The 24,829-nt window shown below is 48.5% G+C and overlaps 1 protein-coding gene across 1 annotated transcript; it reads left to right on the plus strand.

The window, feature by feature from the left end:
• Window positions 1-18,449: 18,449 nt before the first annotated feature.
• On the plus strand, window positions 18,450-23,579 carry CNGA2 (cyclic nucleotide gated channel subunit alpha 2; the record flags this gene model as incomplete). Its single annotated transcript, XM_081081326.1, has 6 exons — window positions 18,450-18,559; window positions 18,760-18,852; window positions 19,495-19,665; window positions 20,776-20,883; window positions 21,719-21,825; window positions 22,174-23,579. The coding sequence occupies 6 exons, from the start codon at window positions 18,450-18,452 to the stop codon at window positions 23,577-23,579; spliced, it is 1,995 nt and encodes a 664-aa protein (XP_080937452.1).
• Window positions 23,580-24,829: the final 1,250 nt, after the last annotated feature.

Raw genomic sequence — 24,829 nt, forward strand, 5'->3', positions numbered from 1 at the left:
GATGATGGTAGTTTGAGCAGGGCAAGATGTTGACTTGAGGGGGGAGGAAGAAGCAGGCAAATGAGGATAGGGGCATTCAGCAAGAGGTCAGAGCCATCTTTTCAGGCTGGGAATTAAGCCTTGAGAGTCCAGAGTGCCTGGAGCAGATACATTTATTCTGCAAAACTCCAGTGTCTGTGAAATGATACTCCCCTGTATTAAAGAAATAAATAAGTATATATTGCTCTCTCTATAAATATGTCTATATTTCTGTATTTATATATAAATATGTCTATATATAAATATAGAAATATAAATATTTAAAATACAAATGTATTTAGGTATTTATTTTGAATGTTTTATTTTTTTAACACAAATATATTTAAATACAAAATTATATATATCAGGGCTGGGACAATGGTAAGGCAAGTGAGGTTCCTTTTGCTTTCTGTCTGTTAGGAAATCCAGTCAATGGAATCTGACCATTTTGTAGCCAATCCTTTAAGCTACAAAAGGGAATATTCTAGAAAAAAATGGTGGCCATATTGTTGCAAAGGATACTTGGGAAAGGCAGCTCTTTGGGAGAGAAGAAAGACCTGTTTGTTCTAGGGAATCATTTGAGTCCAGTATTTCTGTAGCCAATTCTGTTAGCTACATTCACCAGTGGATGAAGGCAAGTTTTAGAAAAATGGTTTACACTCTTGCAAAGGTTACTGGGGAAAGGCAACAAGGCTGGGGAGCAAGAGTACCTGTTTTAAGGAAGTAAGTTTCTGACTGCAGCCAGGTTGGGTGGGAGGGGCAGATAATTGTTCCATGTATATACCTTCAGTTAATGCCCCTGTTTTCCACCTTGGTCCTCAAGACCACCCCAGTGTCCCTGCAGCCTCCAAGTCCCGGGCCTTTCTGAGCACTGCCAGGTGGGGACCACCCTCAGTTGCTCCTCATTTGCTTCTGAGCCACACTGAGGCTTGCTTCATTCCTTATTGATACTTTCTGAATTCTACAATGTTGTTGAACTCTTTCATTCTCTGTTGGCTCTTACATTATCTTCTTTCCTATGGGCTTATACCATTTTACTGTCTTCACTGTCACACTAATGGAGTCTTAAGGGGGAGCAATGTCAAGTATGAGAGGTATCACAGTGTAATGGTTAAGAGAACAACCTCTGGAACAAAATGTCCTGGGTTCAAAATACTGCTCTGCTACCTATCAGTTATGTGATCTGGGAAAGTTATTTGACCTCTCTGTGTATCTGTTTTCCCAAATTTCAAAATGGGATGATAGTAATACCTGTTTTGAAGAGTCATGATGAGGATTTAATGGCTTGATATTGGTATGGGCTTAGAGGATGACATGGTCCTTGGCCTGTGGTAAAGTGTGTGTTAAACAAACATATCGTAAGATATTTCATCTTGCATGGGAAACCCAGAGCTGAGGTTGGAACCCAGGTGGGTCTGTCACATTCTGCTCCTCTAACTTACACTAGCTCTTCAAGGCACGAGATACCTCTGGCCCCAGAGCTCTGGGCCAGAGACATTCACTCCAGTTATTAGGAAATGGATAGAAATGAAAGACATGGGGATGGCTGGGCTCACCCAGAGAAAGAGAAAGGGGCTATGGTTTCCCAGTAACCAGACTTTTATCCTGATACTATGCGTCCTTGTGAGCCTCCAAGGCTCCCCTAATGGTCTGAAACTTCAAGCCCCTGATTCTGGAGGATCAGACACCATGTGACTCCTGGGGGCGGGTGTACCTGGGCAAAGTGTGGGGCAGCCACATTTCTCAGCTGGGGCTATGAAGGTTCCTTTGACTGACCATTTCTTTACTTAGGGTTCTCATCTGCCGGTACGCAGAATGGTAAGAGAACAAGGCCATGAGGATGGTCATCCCCAGGAGTGTCCTGGCAGCGTCCATGGCAAAAAATTCCATTATGAGCGGTAAGATGGATCCCAGAGACCCTACAAGAGGAAAGGAGGAGCTTCCTGGGCAGGGACTGGGGTGGGCCAGAGAGTCTGACCAGCAGACTGACCAGGAAGGGCTTGGGAGCAGCTTGTTGGAGACGTGTTGCTTCCTTACCACAGCCCATGAGCCTCCTGGCCCCTTGCCTATTTGAGTCCTCTGAGTGCTCTTCAGCTGGGCTGGGCTGGGCCCCAGCCCTCAGGCCCTAGGACATGCTTACCAAGGAAGGGGAGGACTAGAGGCTGACAGAGTCACTATCCAGAGAAGCCCCTGATCTTATTCACTTGCCCTCATGGCTTTCCTGTGCTTCCTGCCAGGCCTGGCCTGGGACAACCAGCACCTCTGAGTTGCTATCTTTTCTTATTTCCCAGCAACTCAGAGGCAGATATAATTGCAGAGATTGGCTTGGAAGAGACACATGAACTGGAGATAGAAGCCATAAGAAAACAGGTGAATGTCTGCTGTGCTGGGGACTCACTTGGTGGGTGGAGGCAGAATCTTGGTGCTTTGGGGGTAGGTGGGCCACAACAGCAATAAATCATCCCCCTTGATGTTGCATAGCCATTCCAGTCATCTCACCCTCTAGCAGCTGAATTGAGGTCAGGCTTTCCTCCCCTACTCTCAATGCCCATGGCACCCAAGTCTCATCTTGCTGTCAGCCTTAAATCAGCTTTAACACGAAGAGAAAAAGATGACAAAGAGGGAACGTAAGAAGATGGTGGCATCTATACAGAGAGAATGGCTAAGAGGTCTGAGATAGGGGTCTTGGGTGGGCAGAGACTGCAGAAGCCATGGACACAGATGTGGGTGTGGAGGGTTATCAGCCTAGCGGCCCTCTCTGGCTCCTGAGTGTTACTCCATCTTGGAGCCCTCACTCCAGTGCTGCTGCTTCCTCCACAGCAGCCCTCCTCAGGATTAAAATGCCCTTCCCTGCTCACCCTGCACAGCTGGGAAGGACTGGCTTCATCAAGACAACTGATGCATTCAGAGGAGGGTGCAAAGCAGCTGGACCTGCAAACTTAGGCAGCCCATCCCACTCCAGGCCCCTGGTATCAGCCGCTTCTTACCCAGAGGTAGTCCCCCCCTCCAAAAGGCAGCAAAGTCCCTTCCTGTTCGAACTTTATACTTTTTTCCAATTGGTGGGCCATGGGCTTCCCTAGAACAGCTTTGCTTACCAGCCTGCTGTTGGTCTCTCTGCAGCAGCGTGTGAACAATGAGCGTCTGAGTACCCTGGAGGGCCAGGAAATTGCCAGAACCCAGAGGGAAGTTATGCTCTTTAGCATGCTGCTGTCAGTCTGCATAGTCAACCTGTGGCTGTGGATTCGCCAGTGATGCTTCACCAGCCATCCTACCAACAGAGCTTTCTCCTCCTTCCCTTTATTCCTTTCTTTCCCAGGGCCACCCTTGCCCTTCCTCCTTCTGTTTCCCAGCAGCCCCCAGCAGCAGGGCCATTTTCTAACTCTGGTTGGACCCCCTGCTGGGGGAGGCCTTTAGCTGCTGGGAGGTGCAGGAAGATCCAAAAGGGCTGAGATGCAGCCCTTTGGAGGGTCAAGAGGGGAGCATATGATCCTTACAGTAACACCAGTGGCAGGTGCTTCCTGCCTGTCCATCAGGACTCCACAGTGACCATCTTGTCCCTTTTGTTCCATCCTATGTGGCAGGGGCTTGGCTATGTTCTCCTGTTTCCTTCCACGCTGTGCACAGGGTTCTGCACAGAGAAAATGCTCAATAAAAGTTCAATGATGGCAAACCCTAGTGGCTGAGTTTCTTGAATCCAGGACTCATGTGAGGCTCTGCTTCTCCCCCCCTTCCCCCTTGCCACTGTTCCCAGCCCTGCAGGGGCCTCCTTAGGGGCACAGCTTGCAGGTCCTTCCTGTTGGGCTCAGGCCAGCAAGTGCTTGTGGGGAAGTGCTTGTGCAGCAGCTTGTCCGGGCCAGGTGTTACAGAGACTCAATCAGAGGAAATCTCCCGGAAGTGACCAGAAAACTTTTCACTTCCCCAGGAAGAAACTGAGTCTTAGAGAGGGGGAACATGGCCCCGGGATTGTCCAGCAAGACCAGGACAGGGCTGGGTCTGAAACCTGTTCTCCTGAGTCCCTCCTACAGACTTGCTGGGATGAGGCCCCAACTCATCTCTGGAGCGAGGCCACAGGGAGGGGCTTTGAATTTTATTCATCCATGTCCACAACCCTGTGAAGCTCATCTCAAACAGGGTGGATTGTTGGGTAGGGCAGTGGGACTAAGCCTGAGCAGACGAGAGTGTCACTGCTTGGGGCCCAATCACAGGGCAGGTGTGCTGGGTTGCAGGCCTTTGGAAGAACTGCTATTCCTTTTCCTGGGGGACTGCTGTGCTGGGGACAAAGGGATAAATGCATGTCTCTTGGGGGACAGGGACCCAGAACATTCTCATTGGCTTTAGTGACTAACCAGACCATCCCCAACCCCCAAACTTATCATGAGTTCTCCATTATAAAGAAGAGGGAGTGTGTTAGACATGAGATGTAAAATAAACATGACTGCATGCATGTGTGTGTGTGTGGGGGGGGGTGTGAGAAAGAGAGGGGAGTAGAGGGAGAGAGAGAATAGAGAGGAGAGGGAGGAGTGGGAGGAAGAGTGAGGGAAGTGGGGTGAAGGGAGAGGGAGATACTTGAGTCTTCAAGCCTATTCTGCCTCTGCCACACCCCTCTCTGGTTCTCCTTGGCCCCATAAAATAAGGGGATTTCTCCACTCCTGACTATCTGGGAATTGCCATACTTCTAAGAACCAGGAGGCCTGAGTAGAACCTGGAACCTCCCTGCCACCTACTAATGGGTCCTGGAGTACCTGGAGTCACCAGCGAGCTAGGAGGAAGATGGGGTTCCTCCTCACAGGTCACACCTCCACTCCCCACAGCCTCAGGACATACCCAAGTTCTGGGGACTAATTAAAAGGAGCAGCCCACTGTTCAGGGTCAGTGAGGGGCAGCATGCATAGCTTCTTGCCACCAGTCCAAACCCCCACTGCCTTTGATGAAATGGAAGGTAAGTCAAGCAGAGTGGAGTTGAGTGGAGCTAAGGGTGCCAGGAGGCCTGCCCTCCAGTGCTCCTCCTCAAGCTGCCCCATTCTTCTGTTTCAGCCGGGCCATGCAGGAAAGCTAAGAGGAATAAAAGGCTATTGCGGGGTGGGGCAGTGCCTGCCTTTGGGACATGGGCATGTGTTTTTGTGAACAGAAATGAACATGTTTGCAGAAAAAGTCTGGCTGAAAATATGTTGTGAAACAAAGACTCACCCTTGGGAGCAATTTAGCTGAAATGCAAACAAACAGTGTGCTGGCCCCTTGGAGAAACGCCTCCTGGGTTGGGTGAACTAAGGTGGAGCCCTTGCCTGAGCCCTGGCTATTCCTCTACCCAGCATGACGTGTGACTGTTCCTAGTCCTGCCTGTCTGCTCCATCTCCAGGGTCTTCCAGAGGGAAACCGTACCCAGAGCTACTGCCTGCTGGCCTCCACTACAGCCTGGAATATAGGCAGTAGACCCCTCTGCAGGGTTCTGTGAAGGACCCTATTGTGAGGGCTGACTCTCTGGATATGATCTGTCTGGACTGTCTGCCTCCTTTATGCTATTTATCTGCCAAGCTGCCTTGGCCTTGCCCAAGTTCTCCAACCCTTCCCAACAAGCCTCGAACTTTCCCATGACATGTAGAGGGGGAGGCGGGGACTCATTTATAATTGTGGGTATGGGAGGGTTTTTTTTTTCTGCAGCATGTTGTTTATTACTCCTCTGTGAAAATTTCCATGGGTTGCCCAGGCTTGGTGTTAGAGGAGTATATAGCCAGTCCCCCGATTGGATCAGGAGCTGTTTGAAGGTAGGGGCTAGCTTCCATTGCCTTCCACATCCATGGCACCCAGGAGAAGCAAATGGATGGCCAGAATGCCTCCAACCAGGGTCCTCAGAGAGCAATTCTGGCCTGATTACCTCCTGAAGGGAGGGCTGGCTTTGCCTTGGTCATGCAAGTCTGGCCTTTAGGGCATGCCCTCTGCAGAAAAGCCTTCTGCATAAAAAGCAGTCAATTATGACCACTACTTCCTCTGGTGAATGTACTCTGTGCCAGCATGTTGCATTTAAGTAATATTGGATTACACAAATCCTACTTGACAATGCCCTCTTGAAAAATGCAGACATTACAGGTGTACCTAACAAAGCCCCTTGCCCCCCAATGTCAAGCCACCCCAGAACTAACTCCTGTGTTTGACTTGGTGTGCATCCTTGCAAACTCTTGCTGCCACATGCAGATATGTGCACCTGTATGTGCCCTGGGCTTTGTGCACAGGGTCCCACATAAGCTGCCTCACACAGTCCTCTGAAAGAGAGTAGTCCCCCAAGCCGTGTGTGCAGGTGCGAAAAACTATAAGCCTGTGGTTGTGCTATCCTGCTGGGCAGGCCCCAGCAGAAGCTGAAACTCAATATTCCAGCTTTTCTGTCTCAGGTTGGCTTCCCAGCAGCTGGGGGAGGCAGGCAGAATGAGGTGGGCATGTGGGTGGGGGAGAAGATGGGGGCTGTGTTGTACTTGGGAGCAGTCTAAGATCCTGGCTTCTTCAAAAGGAGCAAATGACTCACCATCCAAGGGATCTTGCTTACTTTCCTTTCCTCAATGCCAGCCCCTCTTGGAGGCCAAGTTCAGGGTGCCCTGGAGGGGAAGAAATGTACTTTCCCTCAGCCCTGCCCCACACCAGGTACCTCTTCTCTCTCAGGTTTCTCACTGGCTTGCCCTCAGGCTAGGTAGGCTGGCCAGGACTGTTATGAAGGCTGGAAGGCAGGTGCGTGAGGGTAGTGAGCTGGTGGCTTTGAGTCCCCAGACGCAAAGCCCTGAGTGATGCATGCTCTGTGTAAGAGAGGGCTCCTCAGGGAGTGTGGGAGGGGCTGGCTTCTGGGTCTGGGCAGACAAGCAGCTTCTACAGCTGGGCAGCCCAGCAGCCAGCCCTCATCTGCTGACAGCCTGGAGTGTGCAGGGCCCACAGTGAGAGGGCCAGCCATTTAGCCAGCAGGCAGGACAGCTTCTCTGGTGCCACCCTGGGCCAGGGCCTTCAGCTTGCCTCAGCTGTGGACAGGAGCACCTCCGGGTTACAGCCAGCCTCCCATGCCCGCATTGGGCAAGGTGGGGCGGCTCTCTGACTGGGAGGCTGCCAGTTTTGTGGGAGTTCAAAGAACCTACTGGCCTAGGGACAGGAGTGCCAGGTGGTCTCTGCTGGCTTCAGGTGCTAATGAGTCCCCGGGGGCTCATCTCTGATTGGAGGCTTCACAGACAGACCAACGGATGCTGACTCTGGCCAAGGACATCCTGCCTCTGAAGCTGTCTGATTGGTGAGGAAAGGGGCTGGCATTGGGCTGAGACAGCAACTGACCAAGGCTGATACCTCCCTGTGACCACAAGCCAATGGCTTCCATGGGATGGGGGCTGAAGCTCATGAAAATGTGCAGATCTTGGAGTCAGGCTTGACATGGTCCTTATGTGTCTGATCTTCCTAGGTTGCTGAGGGAAGGTAGGTGTGTGGAGAACCTTTGTTGTTTGTCAAAGCAGCCAAATGAAATGCTGGGGCCTCTAGGAATAAGAAGGCACTGGGTGTTACCCTAGGCTAATCCCAAGGCATCTGAGCCGTTGTATTCCCATAGGAGGGTGCCAGGGAGGGTGACTGGAGAAGGCTTGGAGCAGAGGGGCTGCCTGGCCAGGCAAGGTTTGGTGGGAGAGAGGGAAGAGCCTGTGGGCCTCAACACTTGTGCCAGACTCCATTGCCTGCCTGCCCAGGGCATTTCCAGGCATCCCAGCCTCAGAGCATGGGGAGTGTGCCACTTGGAGTTCCATAGCTCTCTGCACATGAAGAGTAATGGAGGCATGGGTGGAGGGTTATGTGTGCTTCTCCTAGAAAGCCTGCTTGGATTGTGGTCTTTGTTTTTAGCCCTTTGAGCTGTACCCTGAAGACTCTTGAGGAAAAGCACCCACTATGGGTCTCTTATGCTTCAGGAGCCTTCCCCCTCTGCCATTTGTCCAAATGCATCTGCAGCTTCTGACACCTGAAGATTCTAGCCCCAGGCAGCAAGGCTGGGATAGGGCTATTCTCCCCATTCTGGCTATGCAGCTGAGCTTGCCCTCCAAGATCTGCACATTTCCACTTGAGCCCAGACCAGCAAGTGTCAACTCCACCCATGTCAGACAGAGGCTATTAGAGGCAGCCAGTGCTGGGGTAGCCTGTTTTCTGAAACTCCTACCAGTGTCTGGGTCCTACTGTTGGAAGAGCATGGGTAAAGGCCTTAGCACCATTTGTCAAATGGAGGCTTCCAGGGTGGTGGCTGTCTTCTACAGAGGGAGAGACACTTAGTGCTTGTATTGGGCACATGTACTTCAGGTCGAGCCCCAATTGTAGCTGACAGAATGTGTACCTGATTGGCCCTCAGGTACTCTGGTGGCCTCAGAACTGCCAGGACCAACCCTGGCCACACCACATCAGGCTCCAACATGATGTGGTCCTACAGGAGATGAGACTGCCAAGATGAGTCTAGGGAGATCTAGAAGAGATTGAATGCCCAAGTGCAGAGTTTAGAATTTATCATGTAGATGACACTTCCATTCATTCAACAAGTACCTGACACTATCCTTAGTCTTGGGATTCAGCAGGGAACAAGTCACACCTGGTCCCTGCGCTTATGAATGTTATCATAATGTGGGGGACAGATAATAAGCAAATAAATAAGTGTCAGGACATGATAAATCTGTGATACAAATAAAGTGGGGGACAGTGGACAAGAAACAAGGTATGTATTTGGGAAAATGCAGAGCAAGTTTAGAGAATATATTCATTCATTCATTCACTTTCCAAATATGTACTGCTTGACAGTGGGGTAGGCTCCGTGAATTAATGACTAAAGAAAACAGAAAAGTCCCTGCCTTGAGAAAGTTTATTTCTAGGATGAGGGCATCTGTCCATTGGTATTTGAAGCAGGAGTGACAGACAGATCCAGGTGTGGACTTACTGAACTCACCCTGGTGGTGTGGAAGGTAGAGAAGAGGAAGGGGCTGGGGATCTAAGGCTAAGAGACAGTGAGAACACTGCAACAAGGGTTGAGGCCAGGACTAGGGCAGCAGTCAGGATGGACAAGGAAGAAGGTACTGGAAAGAGATTTCAGCAGAAGAGCCAACGGGATTTGAGACTTGGGTGGGGGTATCAATGATGACTCCTGTTTCAGGATTGAGCACATGGGGTGAGATGTATTTTTTTCAAGATAAGGCATTGGGAAGATAGAGGTTGGGGCTAGGGTGAGACGGTCATGTCAGTTTGGGATATTTTGAGTACCAGTGACTGCCCCCAGGAAATAGAGATAACCCCTGGGCACCTGAGAATGTGGAGCACAGGAGGAGTTTCTCAGTTAAGACAGCATAGTCTGGGATCTTGCCTGTACCTCTAGGTCCTAGAGTCTAAGAGGAGCCTCCCCTAGGGTATGAACTGAGCATGGCTGATGTTAGATATACTGCTTTGGCTCCATCTTTGTAAAGAAATGAAGCCTTCCTTGGCAAAAGTGGCCCAGTCATGGCAAGTTTCTGATGTAATGACATCCACCCTAGAGGCTCCAGCCCTTTGTCAAAGTAGTGACCAACCATGCTGGCCTGCCAGACTTCTTGTGCAAAACCTTGTCTTCTTTGTATCCCACTGGAGATTTTATTTACTCAACAAATAGTTCTCAAGCATCTATTTCATGAAGGTGCTAGGCTGGAGCCTGGTCTTAGGGTGGCTGATTATAGACAAAGGTGAATCAGCATCAAGGACCCACTGCCTGCCTAATGAGCGCCAAGCACTCTATCTCCAGATTGGGGCTGCCTACCCCCAGCCCCTGAAACTCTCCTTGTCCATGGTTGAGCCCCCTCCAACTATATCCCCAGGCCTCTGGCACAGGGGTGTCATTGTAGCTTCAGCTCCACACTGAAAAGTCAGCCCCAAGAGCCTGCTGAGCCTGGTCAAGTTCTGACCTAACTCTCTTTTTGCTACCCAGGACTTTTTCCACTACAATGACCAGAATAGAATATCTGGAGAACTAGTTTCTGGGAGACTGGGAGCCTGCCTCATTAGGCTGATAGTTATGGGAGAGTTCCTTTCCCAATCATAGTGGAAAACTTTGATATTAACTTGAATCTGAGATCAGAATGGCCTAGAGCCATGGTCGGCAAACTGCGACTCGCGAGCCACATGCGGCTCTTTGGCCCCTTGAGTGTGGCTCTTCCTAAGCCTTAGGAGGACCCTAATTAAGTTAATAACAATGTACCTACCTATATAGTTTAAGTTTAAAAAATTTGGCTCTCAAAAGAAATTTCAATCGTTGTACTGTTGATATTTGGCTCTGTTGACTAATGAGTTTGCCGACCACTGGTAGAGTATAAAAGAAGCTGGACCACCTGGCCACCTGGAGGGTTTCATGTTCCTTCTGGGAAGGACCACTGGAGCTAGTCTCTCCTACTAGTAGCTCTGTCTTCTGAGGGTCCTCAGAACTACACTAAGGTCTAACCTTTATGTATTCTTCCCCCCCCCCTCCCTTTCTCCCCTTTTCCCACCCTCCCTCCTTTCTTTCATTCTTCCTTCCACCAATATGTATGGAGTGCTTTCCAGGAGCCAGCCCCAGTGTTATGTGAGGATGCAGTATATATCAATGCAGACACTCATACTTGCCCTCAGACGATGCACACTCTAGTACAGGAGGGTGCTGGCAAGAAGGGTGGCATAGTCTGGACTGAGGTTTTGCCCCAGGACCTTGAGAAATTTTGGAGGGAACTGTGCACAGGCAGAATGAATATGGACATGCTCTTTAGGGAGAAGTGTGAGTGACAAGCTACCCTGAAGGCCAGAAGTCAAAGGCTTGAAGCCTCAGTCTCCCATAAATGTCTATTTAAGGGTCAATGGTGATTAATTCAGTGTAACTGGGGGAAGGTGAGTCGTTCCTGTCCAAGGGTAGCTGAAGTATAATGTCCAGTTGGAAGTTGTAAGGAAAGCCTGAAGCTCAGAAGACAGGCGCTGCTGTGATCCTCATCTTTGTTACTGGACATTGGATGCCATCCTTACTTTTATGACTGTACATAATGTGTTTTATTTCTCTGACTACTTTCAAGATTTTCCTGTTATCAATGAATTTGTGCAATTTGATTATAATATACCTTGGTATAGTTTTCTTCATGTTTGTTGTGCTTGGGTATTATTAACCTTCTTATACCTGTGGGTTTATCCTATATAATAAAAGTCTAATATGCTAAGTGTCTGGTTGTCCGGTCGACTGTTCAACCAATCAAAGCATAATATGCTAATGATATGCTAAGGCTGCTCAGCTGCTCTCTATGATGTGCACTGACCACCAGGGGGCAGACATTAGACCAACTGACCAGTCTCTATAATATGCACTGGCCACCAGGGGGCAGATGCTCAGTGCAGAAGCTGCCCTCGCTGGTCAGTGCTCTCCCACAGGGAGAGCGCCACTCAGCCAGAAGCTGGGCTCACAGCTGGTGGGCATAGTGGCACTGGCAGGAGCCTCTCCCGCCTCCGTGGCAGCACTAAGGATGTCTGACTGCCAGACTGTGAGAGGGCACAGGCCAGACTGAGGGAACTCCCCCCCCCAAGTGCATGAATTCCGTGCACTGGGCCTCTAGTAGTTTTATAAAACTTGGGCAAATTTTAGTCATTATTTCTTTTATTCTTTTTTTTTTAATCCTCACCCAAGGATATGTTTATTGATTTTAGAGAGAGAAGGGAGAGAGAGAAACATCCATCAGTTTCTCCTGTATGTACCTAGATCAACCTGGGATCAAACCTGCAACCTTGGTATATGCCATGACTGGGCATTAAACCCACAAACTTTTTGGTGTATGAGAAGACACTCCAACCAACTGAGACACTGGGCTGGGGCATTGGATGATATTTCTTCAAATATATTTTTTCTGCCCCTCCCTCCTTTGGAATTTCAACTACACTTATATTAAACCACTTGAAGTTGTGCCACAATTTGCTGATGTTTGCTCTTTCTTTTTCTGATTTGATTTTCTCTCTGTGCTTCGTTTTGGGTAGTTTTATTGTGTTGTTTTATTTGTTTTAATATATATTATTTATTGATTTCATAGAGGAAGGGAGAGGGAGAGAGAGAGAGAAACATCAATGAGAGAGTATCATGGATCAACTGCCTCCTACATGCCCCCTGGGGATCGAGATTGCAACCTGAGCACGTGACCTTGACTGAAATCGAACCCGGACCTTCCAGTCTGCAGTCCAATGCTCTATTCACTGAGCCAAACCAGCTAGGGCTTATTGTATTGTTTTAAAGTTCATTAATCTCCTCTTCTACAATATCCAATTTGTAATGAATCCCATCTAATGTATTTTTCATCTTAAAATATGTAGTTTTCATCTTTAGAAAATTCATTTGGGTCTTTTTATATATCCTATAATCCTTTTTAATATTCTATAATTTTGCTTAACTTTTTGAGTATATAGAATGCAGTTATATTAAGTGTTTTAATACCCTTGTCTGGCAATTTTATATTTGTCTCAGTTCTGGGTTTATTTTGAATGATAGATTGTTTCCTCTTTATTACGGACAAACTATGTATATACCTGCAATTTCTAGATCAAATAATAGGAATGTAAGTTTTTGAGTGGATGCCACACACTGAGTTTTCCCTTGTTGGATTCTGGATATTTTTTTTATTTCTAAAATCATTTTTAAAAAAATACAAATAAATAATGATTTTTTAAAAAGCCAAAAATAAACACAGCCCTGGCTGGTGTGGCTCAGCTTATTGGAGTGGCGTCCTGTACACAAAAAGGTGGCAGATTTGATTCGCTGTAAAGGCACATACCCAGGTTTTGGGTTCGATCCAGGTCAGGGTGCATACAGGAGGCAACCAGTCAATCTTTTCAATCTCAAGACACTTCTGATTCACTCCCTAATACCCTGTGAATCATTAGGTTTTCCAGTCCAGTTGGTAGCATCAGAGGCTATTTCAAGCCTTGGATTAGGGATAGGGACTATATGCTCTAGTTTGGGTGTGTGTGTGGTTCTTTCCTCAGGCATGGCTAGCTTCCTCATAGAGTGTGTTGAATACTTGAGACGATTCTCTGCAGCTCTCTTTTCCAGTACTCTGTTTTGCAAACTCTAGCTGCCTTGGTGTCCTTGGGTTCTCTTCTCTGTCTTCTCAACCTATGGAATCTGTCAGGCTCCACCTGAGTTTCCTCTCTCTGTGCCATGCCCTGGAAACTCTCATCCTATATAATAAAAGCCTAATATGCAAATTGACCAAATGACGGAACAACTGGTGGAATGACCAGTTGCTATGACGCACCCTGACCACGAGGGAGTAGATGCTCAATGCAGGAGCTATCCCCAGCCCACAGGCCCCTGGCCAGCCAAGGCGGATGCCAGCAGGGGCCCACTGATTGCCTCACCTGCCAACCTGCTGGTCACCCACAGATTGGCCCTGATCACCGGCCAGGCCTAAGAACCCTACCCATGAACAAATTTTGTGCACTGGGCCTCTAGTGAGAGAATAATCTGGAACAATTGTAGGGTTCACCTCATTTGCTTCCTGTTTCTTAAGGATCACTGCTCATTGTTGCCTACTGCCTAATGTCTTGAAAATTGCTGTTTCATATATTTTGTCTAAGTTTGTCTATTTTATTCTGGAGAGCATATCTGGTTCCTGTTATTCTGTCTTGTCCAAATGCATAAGTGTTGTATATTCCTTTAAAATCAGCTAATTGATGTAGTAGAGGCCTAAGCTGAGTAATAGACTATATGAAAAACTTATTTATTGAGCATATACCATGTGCCAGGCAATGAGAAAAGGTGGTATTTTGAACTAAGGTATTAATGGTAGAGATAGTGAAAAGTGATTGGATACAGTGATTGAAGGTGAAGTTCACATAATTTGCATAGGTAGAGAGTGAGGATATGAAAGAAAGAGGAGTCAAGGATGGCTTTGAGATTTTTGACTCAAATAAATGGGAGAATGACATTGCCTTTGTTAAGATGCAGGTGAATATGGGAGGATAAGGTTTGGAGGGGAAGATTAAGAGCCCAATTTTAGACATATTCAACCTGAGGTACCTATTCAGCATCCTAGTGGTAATGTCAGGAAGGCAAATTGGAGTTCAGGGGAGAGACTGAGCTAGTGTTATAAATTTGCAAGTCATCAGCATACAAGACTGGATGAGGAAATGAAGACATAAAAGATAAGGATTCCATCCAAAGACTGAGTTTAAGACACTCCAAACTTTACAGTTTGGAAAGAGCAGGGGGCTTCTTCAGAGGACACTATGGAGAAGTGGCCAATGAGAGAGGAGGAAAACCAGGAGAGGGAACCCATTATTTCAAGGAGAAAGTGGATAAACTGTCAAACGCTACTGAAAAAACAAGTGACTTTGAGGATGAATTGTGTTCCTGGCTGTTTTCTCTTTTATTCTGGGAGCAACACTGGGGTCAGAGACTGCCAGATTCATCTCCCTAACCTCAGCACTTAGCACTGACTTTGTGCACAACAGATGCCTTGGGAATATGTATGGACTGCTTGAGTGAAAAAAAGAGCATTGGGCAACAGTGAACTTTCAAAAGAGTTGCAAACTGGAAGTTAGTAGCTCTTCTATTCTTGGGTATATGACTAACTTATCCCTTTTGTTCCTGGCCTTACCATCTATGAAGGAATTGTCCTAGAATGCTCTCAACCAAGGTCCAAGACACTTCTTGAATTAGGCTGGATTGTCCATAAAAGTCTTGGACTAGATGTTTAATTTGTGGATGAGGATTAAAGATGCCCAGAAGTATACCATGATTGATGATGGGCTATTTACAGAAGCACTCTTCCTTACTGTTGGTTTAAAAGTCTCCTTTCTTGAGGATTCCACTTTCCATCTAGAACCTCTGCCCACCTCTCTTCTCCCTGTGAACTACATGGTCTGATGTCTTCCTCGCCCATTCCAGTCCTATCCTCACACTTGTTTGGTTTCCCCTATGCAACCCCACAGAAGCTATTATAAACCTTCTGGCTTCCTCCAAAGTCTGCATCTATTGCTGCCTGATGCCTCTCCCATTTAACTGAGAATGTTGAGGTTTTATATGAGTGAGCCTCTTCAACTGTCTCTCACTGACTCCACCTCTATCTAAAATCTTCTTCTATCACTTCCCCCCCCCTCTTAGCCTGTTCTTCAGTGGCCCTTTCCCCTGTGTGCTTGATAAGTCTCCTCTCCCCAACTCTCATATACAAACCCACCCATTATATCCATCTTTCATGAGCTCCAGTCTTAACTGGAATTGGTCAAAAGCACAAAAATGTTCATTTTCTATTGAATCCCTCCTCAAAACCTTTATACTTGCCTTGTTATCTCGTTTCCATAAAAAGGATAAAAACAATAGAAACACAGAGAACTTTTTGCAACCTCATGTGCTCCAGGTCCCACCTTATCTTTGCCTTTTCTCACTCATTCAGCATTCTGGAAAGAATCAGATACATTCTCTATCTCTTCTTCCTCACCTCCTACTACTTATTCTGAAAAATATTTTTTCTTTTCCCATCACTCTTAAGGCTGCTCTGGATAAGGGCACCAGTGAGGCCTCTGTTGGTGGATGTAGGACCCCCCCCCCCAGATCTCATCTCTATAGGCAGCCTTGCTCTTCCTGACATGGGGGTGGGGTGCTGGCCCTGTAGATTTCTCTTTCTGAGACTCTCTCTTCCCTGAGCCCTGTCCTCCTCAGTCTCCTTTACTTGTTCAGTTCTTCAAGCCATCTGTCATCTTTGCAGCTCCTCAGAACTCTCCCCTCAACCTCCTCTGCTCTTATGCTATGGGGGGTGGTGGCTCATCTTCCTCTGAGAGCTTTAACTCCCAGAAAACCCTAATTGTGTCCATGTCTCCCCTCTAGTGCAGACCCCAGTGAATGCTAGGTCAGTCAGAGTCGGCTGCAGCAGACATGGAGTGACAGTGAATGCTCAAGACCAAAACAGGGCCTTGTGTACAGAAGGCAGTAGTTGGACAGATGTTTGACACTTTGGGGGACAATCGACTGAGAACAGAGGCTACTTGGATGTGATGATTGAGGAAAACAAGAAGTATGGTTGACATCCAGTTTTCTGGCTCGGGGTACTGAGCAGAGGGCAGGCCCTTCTAGGAGGTGGGTAAATTGGAAGAGAAACCAATTTGTAGTGAAGGGTGTCAAGTTCAGTTTTAGCTATGTTGGGTTTGAGGTGCCAAAAAAGAGCATCAGCTATAGATATGGGTGGGCAGCTTGGGAGAGACCCCTCATTTGGAATATGATTGTAACTGAAGACTTGGGACTAAATTTGGTTTCTTGGAGAGAGTATGAGAACCGCTGGCCTGTTTCCTGGCAAGTGATCTGAGGGAGCAGTTCTGATGCAGGAGAGTGTGTGTGGCAAAGTAGCTGCCTCTGGCAGTCAGACTCAGGGAAGGGCTTGTTCCTGGCAGAGAAGGATCTGGGATCATGGGAGAGGAATCTCTCTTCGTGCCAGAACCTTAGAGAAGGCATAAATGGAGTCATGGCACCTTAGCTACCCTCTTGTGGGCTCAGAGTCACTGCTATTGCGGGTTATCAGTAGGGAGGGGAGGAAGCCAAATGCTGGCAGGCAGGGCCTGTCCTGTCCTATCAGCGAGAGGCTGTCCCACGTTTTCTGCCTGGTGTTTGCAGCCTCCCTGGGCCATCCTTGGTCTCCTTTGCCTTATTTTTGCAAGCACAGTTCACACTCTAGCCCAGATCCAGCCTCCCTACATCAGTGTCCCCTCCATCCCTGCAATGGACTTGCCTTTCACTGATATTCCTCTACCACTGCCCTTCATTCAATGTGATATAACACCTCTTAACCTTCAAGATTCCAGAGGCCAGCTCTGAAACCCTGATCAATATAAGTGGCCCAAGCTTTGTTTGTGTTGCTTGGAAGTTTCTGTCTCCATGGTCTCCTGCCTCTAGGGTCCAAACAGGTTCCTCTGCCTCAGGTGCCCTTATTAGCATCCCAGTGCTATAGTCCCACAGAGAGCGCCAGAGCATCTCTGAAGTTGTTTGTTATTTCCACTCACCACAGAGGCTGACATGCCTGCTATCACCATGGTGACAGCTCCAGAAGTTGGAACAAGCGGGGGGGGGGGGGGGGGGGGGGGCGGGAGGGGGAGGGGAGACAGGGGCGGGGTTGCTTAAGCATAGGGGCCACAGGCAATTTGGCAGGTGTGCTGGCCAAATCTGGTGGGGCATACCAATCAGCCTCAGCAGAGAAGAGTTGCTAGGAGTCTATTTTGCCCCAGCCTCCCTGACTCTATGGCAGACACTGTGGAACACAATCTCCTGTCTCTCTTCTGGATTTTCTCCTCTTGAGTTGCTCCTTCTTAGTCTAATTTGTGGACATCTCCTACTTTTCTCAATTTTTAAATATTGGTGCTGTCCAGGGCTCTGTCCTGGACCTTCACTCTGTATTCTCTTCCTGCATGATCCCATCTACTTGCTCTCCCTTGTTTCCCACACCCAATCCTTTTCTGAGTCCGGTTCTTTATCCTTCCTAAATATTTCTCCACTCTGCCCTGTCTCAGACTTCAGTGGTACCATCTTCTCTAGACTTTTACCTACCACCTCGTTTCTGCTCTTGTTCCCCCTATAATCCAGTCTCCATCTAGCAGCCACAAGGATCTTACTAGAATATAATGCTATCCTTGTCATGTTCCTGATTAGTCCTTCCAAGACTTCCCATAGCCCTAAAGAGAGAGTCCTGACTTGGACCACTGCCTGTGGAGCCTATAGGAGCTCTCCCTTCTCTCCTCCTCACTCCCTTCCCCACCCATGGGGCTCCTCTCTGTTCCTCAGCTTGAGCGACATTATTTGAAGGTGCTGGAGCAAATGTGATTTGAATAAAAAAAAAAAGAACTCTGGTTGAAAAAGTCAATGAGAGATGAGACTCCTACCTGAGGAGCATGAACTCTGGGATGATCTTGGGATAGGAGAACCAGAAAGCTTGGGGTTGGATGGCAGCTTCTGTGGGCCAAGGAGATACATCTCCTCTCACAGGACAGGAGTTTGGGGGCAGAGATTCTTTGGAGGTGCTCAGTAGCCTAAACATGTGCCACACATCTGCAAATCAAGGCACCAGAAGATGGCTTACACAGTTTTTGGTTTGTTTGTTTTGTATTATATCTGATAGTTCACAGTCAAAGGCTTCACTGGAGTAAAAGAAAAAGAAACACATTTTTCAATTTAACACCGGTTTCCTTTTTAATGACCTATCAGGATAGAGAGAGCAGTATTATCTTCTTGGTGCTTAGAGACTGGCACTTAGGCAATGCTGGGTCCCCATGCCCTGCACTGCAAATCAGTACTCAGATATGCTGGTGTTTGCCAAGTGGGCCCTGGTTCTCTTCTCATTTCTCCCCTTCAGCTCTCCTGACTTATATGGGTGTCAGGGTCCTCTGTGACCTTACTCTTTGCCCTCTCCTTGACAGGTGAGGGTCCCAGTTGTACATGCAGGATGACAGAAAAATCTAATGGTATAAAGAGCTCCCCAGCCAATAACCACAACCATCATGCACCTACTGCCATCAAGGCCAATGGCAAAGATGACCACAGGAAGAGTAGCAGGTGAGTCTGCATCATTTCAGAGATGGCCTGGAGGCTGCTACGTCCTTAAGCTCTGCCTCATTGTTGCAGAGCAATCTTTGACTCAAGAACATCCTCTTAAGGAACCATGGGATGCCTAGGCAAGTCATAAAAGAAGACAGTGCTGATAGGAGACAAGGTATGCTTAGAGAACCTTTGGTCAACTGCTTCTTCCTCTGCAGGCCAGAGTCTGCGGCTGAAGATGACACCTCCTCAGAACTGCAGAGGCTGGCAGAGATGGATGCCCCCCAAAGAGGGAGGGGTGGTTTTCGCAGGTGGGTTCCACCATGGCCCTGCTGCTATCCCCTCCTGCTCACAGGCACTGTCAAAGTGGATACCATGGCTTTCCTCCTTTCAGTCCCACTGGGCCTTCCCACAGAGACATTTGGGAAACACTGTCAGGGTTATTCTAGCTCAACTCTTTCTTCCTGAGGACGCTCCTTTGAACAACCTTGGAGTGGCCAGAGGAGGCTTCTCTTTAGATTTGCCTGTCTCAGTGTCAAGAGGGAGAGATCCTTCCCACAGAGGGGCCTACATAGAGGGCCCTGAGATCTGAAGCCCAGAGCTGTAGGTTTCATAGGGAAATCGGAAAGCTTGGAATAACCATCTTTCTGGCCTGTCCTCTCTTAACACAACCTCCATCTTGTCTTGGAGACCTCTTATTTGTTCTTCACAATTAACTGAGATGGAACCTCCTACAGGAAGTCTTCCCTTTCCCCTAAGGCTGCATTTCAAGTCATGCCTGAGTCCCAGCTTCCCGTCCTCAGCACTGGCCTTGATCCCAGTTCTTGGCAAATAATGACCTGGGAAATAAAGACCTGGCCCATTTCCCATCTCCCTCATCAGACACTGAGCTCCTGGGTACAGGTTCTGAACACACAGTTCTCTCTGACTTATGATTCCTCTCTCATCTCTAGGATCGTCCGCCTGGTGGGGGTCATTAGAGAGTGGGCCAACAAGAATTTCCGGGAGGAGGAACCTAGACCTGACTCATTCCTTGAGCGTTTCCGTGGTCCTGAGCTCCAGACCGTGACAACTCAGCAAGGGGATGGCAAAGGCGACAAGGACGGCGAGGGCAAGGGCACCAAGTATACCTGTCCAACCTGTGGGACTGGAAGGGCTCCCAAACATGCAATTGGAGGGCTCAGTGGGGTTTCTTATGTCACCATGAGCAGACTGGGTTCTACACCAAGCCCTGCCATAGCAGGGAATGGGGTAGGCAGAGGAGACCTGTTACAGTTTTAACTATAGAATATTTCCATTGTCCCAGCTAATAGCTTTTACAACAGTCAGTGACCCACTTGCTATAGGAGCCTGTAGTGGCTTTTTCACCTAAGCTGCCCCTTGCCAGATGTCCTCTCTTTGCTCGTGAAGCAAGTATCAAGGACACCTGAATGTGGGCAGAAGGAGGGCTCAATTGCAGCCTCTATTCCAGCAGCAAGTAAACATAGAGTAGGGTGCAGTTACAGAGTGCTGTTGAGAGTTTGCCCATACCAGTGCCAATGTGAGAGCAGAGGTGGGCCTTTGAAGAGGCCATGCTGGAGGCTCACTGGCAGGGAAGGCCTAGGAACAATTGAGCAAGAGGGGGTGGGGAGAATAGAGAAGGCATAGCTGGAGGGTATGTTCTTGAAGGAATGAGTAGGCGACTGCAGATGTCTGGCCAAGCCGACATTCCCCACCTCTGGCCAATGTAGGATAAGAGTTCTTGCCAAGGCAGGATGCAGCATCTGGGAAAGTGATTTGGGGGCTGGAGGCCAGGCAGTAAAGAGAGAGGGTGGGGTGGGCAAAAAGCACTTGGCACTCACTTGCTTGGAGTTCCTCTCTCTTCCCCGGAGGGTTGTACGAACAGGTCCTGAGCCCTCATTACAATCCTGTGGAAGTCCCTCCCCAGGCTTTGAGGCCCACCCCAATAAAAGCATTGCCCCTTGTCATTCCCTCCAGGCAAGGGGACTCCAGAGGGCATGGGAGCCAATGGGGGATTAAAATAGGAAAAGGAATGTCCTTTGCCCATCTGACCTCTGCTCAGATATCCAGTACCAGGCTGTGGCTCTCTGAAAAACAGGGCCCTAAGTCCACCTACCCTTCACCCTGCACATCCCCTTCGGCATTGCTTTTTAGGAACCCCTGGCCTCTGGGAGTGGGGATGTTGCCACACTGAGCGCCTGAGTCCCAAGCCTGGCCTCTTTTTGTCTCCTTAGGAAGAAATGTGAACTATTTGTTTTAGACCCAGCTGGGGACTGGTACTACCGCTGGCTGTTTGTCGTTGCCATGCCTGTTCTCTACAACTGGTGCCTGCTTGTGGCCAGGTAAATAGGGAGGGTCTGGGAAGTGGTGGACAAAGCAGCCCAATCCTCAGGTCTAGGAGTTGAGAGCATACCAGTCCCAACTGTGGACACAGAGCTTACCCTTGGCTTCCTACTGCCCTATTAAAGCCCACCCCTCTCAATTAATATGCTACAAAAGTTTTATGTTTATCCTTTTATACCTTTTCCTGGTGTCTGTAATCTGTTTCTACTTCTCCATCCCCACCAATACTGTCCTAGGTGAGGCTAGGAGCAAGAGGCTCCTCTCTCCCTGGCACAACTACAACAGCCTTACACCCATTCTTTGCAGGCACTCTTGACCCCTTCAACTCATTCTCCACACTTGCAACTAGTGTGGTTGGTAGAAACTGGGATTTGATTATGTCACTCCCTCCTCACAAACCTTCATGGCCCCCTATTGCTCACAGGTTGAAGTTTAAGCCCTCAGTATGGCCTTCAAGGACCTCTGGACCTGGCCTTCTCTCTAGCTCCATCTTCTGGAATACCCACCCCAAGCATTCATTATTTTAGGATCACAACATGCTATTTCCTCAAGAGAAAATTTCCTCTCTCCATTTTCAACCTATGGAGATTCTTCTTGCAGTCTTGGTTACAAAGCCAATCTCTAATTAGCATTCCCTGATAACATTTTCCGTTCCCCATCCCCCACCCCAGTCATTCATTCAGCAAGGATTTGGCTAAGCAACAGGCTGACTGTGACTCATTAGTTCCCCTGGTAGCCATCCCACGCCTTGCACACAATGGGCACTCAGTTTGGGGCCTCTAGGGGAGCTCGGCTTGGAATTGAGGGGAAAATCCCAGCCCTGTTTTCTTATAGAGCCTGCTTCAGTGACCTACAGAAAGACTACTATCTAGTGTGGCTGGTGCTGGACTACTACTCAGATGTGGTCTATATTGCAGACCTCTTCATCCGATTGCGCACAGGTAAGTGAGCAACTGAAATGCACAAGCAGGAGCATGACCCATATGTCCAAAGGCCTGAGTCCAAAATTTCAAGAAGCCCTCTCAACACAAGTTTAGACTCAACTGCTTGGCTGGGACTTGGGCTGGTGCCTGCCCCTTTTTGAATCTCATGGTCCTCACATGCCTAGTGAGCTACAGACTAGGGGATGCTCTCTTGGGATCTTTCTGGCCATTCCTTCTACATGAGTTTCCTATACCCCTCCTTGGGAAGGAGAGTTGAGTGAATAGTTTGTCCCTTGTAGTGTGTTAGCCTATCAGGATGGAGAGGGCTGAAAGCAGAGGTGATATGTTGGCTTGCATCTCTACTAGGTTTCCTAGAGCAGGGGCTGCTCGTCAAAGATACCAAGAAGTTGCGGGACAACTATATCCACACTCTACAGTTCAAGCTAGATATGGCTTCTATCATTCCCACGGACCTGGTCTATTTTGCTGTGGGCATCCACAACCCTGCGCTGCGCTTTAACCGCCTGCTACACTTTGCCCGCATGTTTGAATTCTTTGACCGCACTGAGACACGCACCAGTTACCCCAACATCTTCCGCATCAGCAACCTAGTTCTCTACATCTTGGTTATCATTCACTGGAATGCCTGCATCTACTATGCCATCTCCAAGTCCATTGGCTTTGGGGTTGATACCTGGGTTTATCCCAACATCACTGACCCTGAGTATGGCTACCTGGCTAGGGAATACATCTACTGCCTTTACTGGTCTACGCTGACCCTCACCACCATTGGGGAAACACCACCCCCAGTAAAGGATGAGGAGTACCTATTTGTCATATTTGACTTCCTGATTGGCGTCCTCATCTTTGCCACAATCGTTGGGAATGTGGGCTCCATGATCTCCAACATGAATGCCACCCGGGCTGAGTTCCAGGCCAAGATTGATGCAGTCAAACATTACATGCAGTTTCGCAAAGTCAGCAAGGAGATGGAAGCCAAGGTCATTAAGTGGTTTGACTACCTGTGGACCAATAAGAAGACTGTGGATGAGCGGGAAGTTCTCAAAAACCTGCCAGCCAAGCTGAGGGCTGAGATAGCCATCAATGTCCACCTGTCCACACTCAAAAAAGTACGCATCTTCCAGGATTGTGAGGCTGGCCTGCTGGTGGAGCTGGTATTGAAACTTCGTCCTCAGGTCTTCAGCCCTGGGGATTACATTTGCCGCAAGGGGGATATTGGCAAAGAGATGTACATAATCAAGGAGGGCAAGTTGGCAGTGGTGGCTGATGATGGTGTCACACAGTATGCCCTGCTTTCTGCTGGGAGTTGCTTTGGGGAGATCAGTATCCTTAACATTAAGGGTAGCAAAATGGGCAATCGACGCACAGCCAATATCCGCAGCCTGGGATACTCGGATCTCTTCTGCTTGTCTAAAGACGATCTTATGGAAGCAGTGACTGAGTACCCTGATGCCAAGAAGGTCTTGGAGGAGAGGGGCCGAGAGATCTTGATGAAGGAGGGGCTGCTGGATGAGAATGAGGTGGCAGCCAACATGGAGGTGAATGTGCAGGAGAAACTAGAACAGCTGGAGACCAACATGGAGACCTTATACACTCGCTTTGGCCGCCTGCTGGCTGAGTACACAGGGGCCCAGCAAAAGCTTAAGCAGCGCATCACGGTTCTGGAAACCAAGATGAAGCAGAACAATGAGGACGATTACCTTTCTGATGGGGAAAACAGCCCTGAGCCAGCTGTTGCTGAAAAACCATAAGGGCTAGGGCCTAACTGCCTCTCCAACCTTGGCCTTAACCTCAGGAGCTAGAAGAGCCATGTAGGTCTTCACGCTTGAATACATTACCCCCAGGTTGCCTTGAATTTTCTCCAAAGCCTATCTGTTACCAGGTTTCAGGCTCAATAACCCAGGAGCCCTCCTCTAAGTCCAGCTATCAGCTAAGCTTTTGCAAAGTGCAGACCTTGTTGGCTTGCCTTCCAGGAGCTTCAGCCTGCTCCGTTCTGAGGAAGAAAGAGGAGAGCAGCTGAACTGTCTTCAAGGGGTCTCTCCTGGGATGAGGAGTCTAGGCAATAATCTATGAAGGAACCCATCTGCAGACAGAATGGTGTGCACTCTGCTGCAGTACTCCCCTATCTTCGGGTACCTTTGTACTCAGGCACTTCCCACTTGATTCTGGTCCTTGCTTTTTCTAATATATGTTCTGAATATCCTCATTTCCATGCACATGTATATAACTCAAATACTGGTTGCAGACATTTACCACAGGCACCCATTGTCTGTCTCTCAGGCAAAGAGTGTGGAGGTGGGCAGAGAGAAGGGTTCTCAGACAGGAATACCTCTCCCTGCCAGGCACTCCAACTTCTGCTCGGTTGATCTGTCTGTCTGCCACCAGGAGTGGGATCTCTGCAGTCTTTTCTGGACCAAAGAGGTGATGATGCTTCTAGCTTCTGGTCCATTCCAAGGAAGAAAGTGAGGAGCAATGTAACTGGCAGTCAGCCAGTGGGCAATGCCACCAGGAGAAGAAGGTGGCCAGGAGCTCTGGCCATCATCCCTCTATGCAGAACATTTCTAAAAAGGCCCTGAAAGCTGGCGGTGGGTGGGAGGCTCTTCAAGTAAATATCTGCAGTAGAGGCACTTTCAAGTTAATAAATTCCTTTGAATCATTTGTGGTTATTTCTCAACTTCGTTACATTCTTTCCTCTCTCAACCCCTCTCTTTTCCCCATATTTCTCTTTCCTCCTATCCAGGGCTCACTCACCTGGAATACCCTCTGCTGTCTTCCTCTGCCTGCCTAAGCTTACCTCCTGGTCCTTCAGAACTCAGTTCAGGTACCGTCTTCTTGGAGAAGGCCCCCTTGATTGCACTTGATTCCATGCTATGCAGTCAATAACTGCTCTCTCTAGGCATTCACAGTGCTCACTGGCTCATATCACACTATGTGGTTGGTTTTGAAGGATCTAATTTCCCCTGCAGACTGTGGGCTCTGAGGGCAGGGCCAAGACAGTCTC

This window comes from Myotis nattereri, assembly GCF_964212035.1.
Source record: "Myotis nattereri genome assembly, chromosome: X".
In the NCBI taxonomy this organism is placed as follows: Eukaryota; Metazoa; Chordata; class Mammalia; order Chiroptera; family Vespertilionidae; genus Myotis; species Myotis nattereri.